The 6,381-nt window shown below is 31.3% G+C and overlaps 1 protein-coding gene across 1 annotated transcript; it reads left to right on the top strand.

Annotated features, from left to right (window-relative positions):
* Positions 1-2,647: 2,647 nt before the first annotated feature.
* Positions 2,648-4,572, top strand: LOC107733279 (homeobox protein ceh-9-like). Its single transcript, XM_016544852.1, is given in 3 exon segments — positions 2,648-3,223; positions 3,225-3,270; positions 4,190-4,572. Coding segments are annotated over 3 exon segments (519 nt in total). The 5' UTR covers positions 2,648-3,133.
* The last annotated feature ends 1,809 nt before the right edge of the window (positions 4,573-6,381 follow it).

Below are 6,381 nucleotides of genomic sequence, written 5' to 3'. Positions count from 1 at the left end.
TCCAAAAAAAAAAAAAAAAGAGAGAGAGATTATGTAATTTGTCCTATAAGTATATTTTATTCATCTTAATTCTTTAATTTATGTGTTTGTAGTAAACTGCTCAGAAGTGTTTAACAGCAGAACTGTCATGACGTTTCTTCCTGTAAGGACAGATGCTTGAACGACATGCAAACAAACTCTTCAGTGTCTCTTTCTTTCAGTCCACTGCGGACAACAAATCCATCGTAAACCTGTAAAACACGCTTTAAACTTCCATTAGCACTAAAGCATCTTTCTTTGTGTGAAAGTGCAGGACAATGATCTGCTGATGGAATGGAAAGAGGATCGTTCAAATACATCTCGCTGATGCATTGTTGGCCATCTGTGACGTACAGACACGACGACCCCTGACATTATTCTCAATAAACAGTACAAAGTACAAGCACAAAGTATGGCATCAAGGACAAAATTTTATACATAACTAAAATTATCAAATGTTTAAGATTATTGTCAGATGGAAGACATATTTCCAAACATGACATTATGCCAAGTCTTTAATACAGAAATCCCTAGAACAGGTTAATTTAATTGTTCATTTTCTGGAGATCAAATTTTATAATTTTTTATTGTTATTTACAAAAATATAGTTTTTTTTTTTTTTTTTTTTTTTTTAAATAAAAGTTAAATGTAATGTAATATAAATATATAATTCAATATTTTATTAAATAAATAGTAATAGCAATAAATATTATATTATATTATTTATATTATATTATATTATATTATATTATATTATATTATTAACCTAAACATGCAATTCTTGAGACATCAGTACTTTGGAAGACTATGATTAATTAATCGATTAAATAGCATCACAGTAGCTTTTCATTCAACAGCAAATCATGACAAAATGATTAAAAACAGATTATCAAACATTAAAGATTATGTATCCAAGCAAACAAAATCTTGATCATCTTATAACATTGGAATCAACAGGTTGAAAGCCACATATCTGAGCATTTCAAGATCATTTCGAGGCTTTTTTAAAATAATAGGCCTATTAAAATCCACTTTGGTGACCCATGCGGTGGTCAATCATTTATATGAGATCAACTTCAAAAGAGTGTAAGACAGAAGCAGTGCAGGTTAATGAGGTTAATGTGTTTTGAGCAGCAGCGCTGGAGATCTTCTGCTGTGTGATTGAGCTGAAGGCCCCTCGCTGATACTCCTCCTCATCCTCACTGCCGGGACAAAGGCGCAGGTCAGGCAGGGTCACAGACATGGCTAATTGTCCCGGTGGGCCGGTGAAGCCTCGAGCAGTGAATACCAGCAGTATAGTTGGTGCTGGTGGCTGGCAGCTGCCACCGAGGGCCACCTCTGGAGCCTTCAGCCATTATTTACAGCATCATAAGACCTTTGTCTGGAGGCTCCTACTGAGCACACACTCATCCCGCTGGAGACCAGCACGCTTTCTGCTGCTTTAGATGCATTAGAATATTCAACTACCCCAAAAAACTTTATTTGCATGCATAAGAGTTTATTAAAACAAATACACATAACTTTACACAAAGTGTAAAGTGTTCCTAAAGTGTTTTTTAATGAGAAAATCCATGCATTTTGCATTCAGCTATATTGTATTGAAATGTTTCACTGTTGCTCAGTTTTGTACAGAGCAGTGCACATTTTCTTTTCGAAGAAAAAAATTAGTCTGTCTGTCTATTTTTATCTGTTTTATGTTTGGTTTTAATAAAAAATATATATATATATTTAAAATAATTCTATTTTATATTATTTTATTAAATGATAAAAATATTATGTCAATTAAAACAAATACACATACACAAAATGATAAAAAAAAATATATATTTTCCTATATATAAAGCATTAAAGTGTTTTATAAATTAGAAAATACATGTATTTTGCATTCAGTTGCATTGTATTGTTTAAATGTTGCTCAGTTTTGTACAGAGAAGCTAAACGCATATTTGAAAAAAACAAAAAAAGATTTGTGTATCTAGTTATCTTTTTGGTTTTGATAAAAAAAATAATAAAATAAATGCATTTTAAATTATTGTATTAAATGTTAAAATATTATATGCCAGGTAAAACAAACACACATTAAAACACAAAATGATAAAAAAAATATATTGTTCCTATTCACAAAATGTAATGCATTTCTAAAGTGTTTTTTAAAATGTGAAAACACAATTATGTTGTATTGAAATGTTTAACTGTTGCTCAGTTTTGTCCAGAGCATCAAAATCCACAATTTATTTTTAAAGAAAAATTTATTTATATCTGTCGCTTTTGATAAAGAAATTGATTTTTTTTTTTTATTATAAAAGTATTATATTAACATATTACATTAAAATGCATTTCTGTTTTTTTCATTTGGTCACCTAAATTATTAAATCTAAATTATTAAATATTTCCTAACATGCAAATGATGTACCACATCTTTGATGCATAGATAGATAGACTGATAGATAGATAGATATAGTATTATTTTATATGGAAATAAATTTGATTAGATATAATAGATTAGATATATAATAGATTGATAGTATTATATGAAAATAATTTATGCATTGTCAATTTGTATTATTTCATGTTTATTATGTCCATTTTATTAAATACAAATATGCACATCAAATCACACACACACACTCAATTTTTTAAAATAAATTAAAGAAATAAATAGGCTTTTTTTTTTTTTTAACGTTCTTTTACATGCTATTCCAGAATAGTGACTTTAACAGGCTTTTCTTCTGGAGGACTTTAGTCGATTAATTAGCATCACAACAGCTTCTCACGCGCTCGACCACCGTAAAATCACACAATTGCAAATAATGACAAGCTCTGATACAAAAAAACTACACGGCTCTTCAGAAAAGGGCACATTTTAACCAGATGCAATGCAATAAATGGCAAAGGAAGCGTGTCACCCACTGAGACACATTCAGATGTTAAAGCGTGTAAAGGAGGAGTTTTAGAGCTTGGTTTAAACTCACTGAGATCCTTGAACATGTTGATTTGACACGCGTCTGTCTGAGCTGTAGATAAGCGCTGTGAGCTGATGGAGATGCTCAGATATCACAGGACTGAGTGAGTTACACGGTCACACTTACTGGCTGCTGTTTAACTGACCGTCAGCATGCATGAAGAAACAGGCAGTTCACCAGTGCAGAGAAAAACCTCTTTTTCCATCGCAGACATCCTGGATCCCTCCAAATTCACCGGGAAGCATCAGGAGACGCAGAGAGACATCAGGACGCAGGAAATCTCCAGTGAGTTTCAGCTATTCGTCTGTTTTTTTAAGGGTGAAAATAAGTAGGTTTTAAAAATGTAAAGTAGCATATTAGTTTTGGTTGGTGCAACATACTGTAATTTGTGAAAATAAAACGTTTTTTGAAAGCTACCCTTGCGTAAAGCGTCAAATTACCAACAGCAGTAAAAACATGAATTAGTGAGGAGCTTGATTAATGAAAATTGTAAAATTAAATTGTTTTTTTTTTTTCATGAATTTGTGCAAAGTAGTGACTACATAACGAACCTATTAACAAAAACAACTAAAAAAAAATAAAAAAAAATATCTGAATACTTTCCGTACCCACTGTATATATATATATAAAAAAAATTTTTTCCCCCGAATGAAAAATACTTCAAGTGATTGTCCAGAAGAGGGCGCTGTCTGATCACTTTTCCAGCGCGTCTTCAGAGTTTGATCATGAAGGAAAGAAAATCAAAACAAAACTTGTACTATATAAACTTTTAAACCGTGTTTCCAATGAAAAATAAAATCTAAAGTTCGATTATACCGGTAATTCAGAATGCGGTAAATAAACACTCGCGGACGGACGATAGTCGCGTTCACCGGAGGTGGTAACCATAGCAACCGTTTAACGCTAATCCAGCATGTATCATCTTATAATAGTTTTAAATATAAACATAAATCACAAATATTGCGTTTTGTTCATACAGGGAAAAAACATGTTCAAATACATTTTAAAATATGCAACAACAAAAAAATACAAAAATATATTTGACCTTATGTATTTTTAGATATACAAAAAAGGCCAAAAATATATTTGTTAAAATACATTTCAAAATACTTTTACGTAAATATATATTTTTGGCCTTTTTTTGTATATTTAAAAAAATATATAATAATAATAATAATAATATGACATCTTTTTTCCTTACATTTCAGTTAAACTTGCATCTCAAGACGCAGCAGATTCAAACATCCCCAGCGTTTCTGGTGCGAAGGGGAAATCGAAGCGCATGCGCACTGCGTTCACACTGGATCAGCTGCGCATCCTGGAGCGAAGCTTCCAGAACAGCCACTATCTGTCGGTGTTTGAGCGCCACTGCATCGCCACAGGCCTCCGTCTGTCCGAAACACAGGTCAAGATCTGGTTTCAGAACAGACGCACCAAATGGAAGAAGGAACAAGAAGGTCATGGAGGAGAGGAGCAGAACCATTGCGCACATCGGGCATTTATGTATGCGCTGCCTGGACATCACGCAAATCCTGTGCATTATTACACACCACAAACACCTTACCAGCACCACACCCTCATGATGTTCTGACCTACTTTTGTCTAGCTCTCTGTGGCTTTAAAGAACAGAAACCAATAGACTGATCTGAGAACTTTTTAAATCTCTAAATTAGAACTCTTGAAAGTTCTTGATTTGAAGAAGTTTTTTTTTTTTTTGAATGAATGAACACGAGCAATATATTTAATGTAATATTTAACTTTTTTTTATAATAAAGTCGTCATAATATTTATAATGTCTTTAACAATTGTATTTTATACCACAATTTAAATGTAAGAGGACACAATAAAGTTTATAGTTTTGCACTTTTTTTCACAGTCATAATTGTGTTGGCTTCATTAAAAAATATATTAGTTCTAGGCAAACATGCTTGACAACCACTGAAGATTAAGAGAAGAAATATGAAGAAAGAACAACTGATAGAGTGTGTCTTTCCAAAACCAGGCCAGATCTGTGCTATTTCTGCAAACGAGGTTTTAGGCATTATTTGGTAATGATGGCTTCAGTCCACCAGTGTCATCTCATTTGCTCAATGAAAAAAGGCTTATAATAAAAGCATTAAAAAAGTACTGATGAAGAAAAAACAGGTATGTTTTATTAAAGTATGGAATTTACACTACAATTATTTTATTTTCCAAAAGAAAATTATACTTTTATTCAGCAAGCATGCATTCAATAGATTGTTTTCCAAACAATGTCAGTTTTCTTGATTTGTTCTGTATTTCTTTTAGTTATAAAAGAAAAACAATATTTTTTAAATAATACAAATTTTTATATAAAGCTGCGATTAAAAATATTTCAAAAGATTGGGATCAGTAAGATTTTTTTTTTTTTTAAAGAAATGAATACTTTTAATCATCAAGGACACATTAAATTGATCAAAAGAGACAGTAAAAGCATAATATACAAAATATTTCTATTTAAAATAAATGCTGTTCTTTTGAACTTTCTGTCCAAGAATCCTGACAAAAACTTTTTTTTTTTTAATTTTAAGGATTATTCAGATTTTTTACATTTTCACAACAAACACATTCTTCTAAACATCTCATTACTGTAATAATAGAAAAGAATATAACAATGTGAATAATAAATAAAAAAAACATACAATTTATAAATTTTTTTATAAAAATAAATATTAGGCTATATATGGGCATAATCATTCAAAAGTTTGAGATCAATACATTTTTATTAATTTTTTTCAGCAATGGTGCATTACATTGATCAAATGTGACAGTAAAGACATTTATTGCATTACAAAAGCTTTATATTTCAAATAAATGCTCTTCTTTTGAACTTTCTTTTTATCATAGAATCCTGAAAAATAAAATGTATCACGGTTTCCATAAAAACACTGGGCAGCACAACTGTTTTCAACATTGATAATAATCAGAAATGTTTCTTGAGCATCAAATCAGCATATTAGAATGATTTCTGAAGATCATGTGACACTGAAGACTTTGAGTAATGATGCTGAAAATTCAGCTTTGATCACAGGAATAAATTACAATTTAACAGATATTCACATAGAAAACAGCTATTTTAAATTGCAATAATATTTCACAATATTACTGTTTTAATTGTAATTTTGATCAAATAAATGCAACCTTGGTGAGCAAAAACATCTTTGGAATGGTTGAACGTGTACTTACAACATCTCTCTCTCTCTCTGTCTCCTCCTCTTTTTTCTGTGGGTTTTGTCCTCCTTCTCACTCACTCAGAGGGGGATGTCAGCGGAATTCCATTCCACTAGAAGAGAGAAAAACAGCCACGATCCCCGTTACATCTGACTTCCACACCAACCTTACTGATCCCATCTCCAGCAGATTCCAGCAATCTCCAAAC

This window comes from Sinocyclocheilus rhinocerous, unplaced genomic scaffold (genome assembly GCF_001515625.1).
Source record: "Sinocyclocheilus rhinocerous isolate Xijiao unplaced genomic scaffold, SAMN03320098_v1.1 scaffold3113, whole genome shotgun sequence".
In the NCBI taxonomy this organism is placed as follows: Eukaryota; Metazoa; Chordata; class Actinopteri; order Cypriniformes; family Cyprinidae; genus Sinocyclocheilus; species Sinocyclocheilus rhinocerous.
This window is presented reverse-complemented; position numbering and strand designations above follow the sequence as displayed.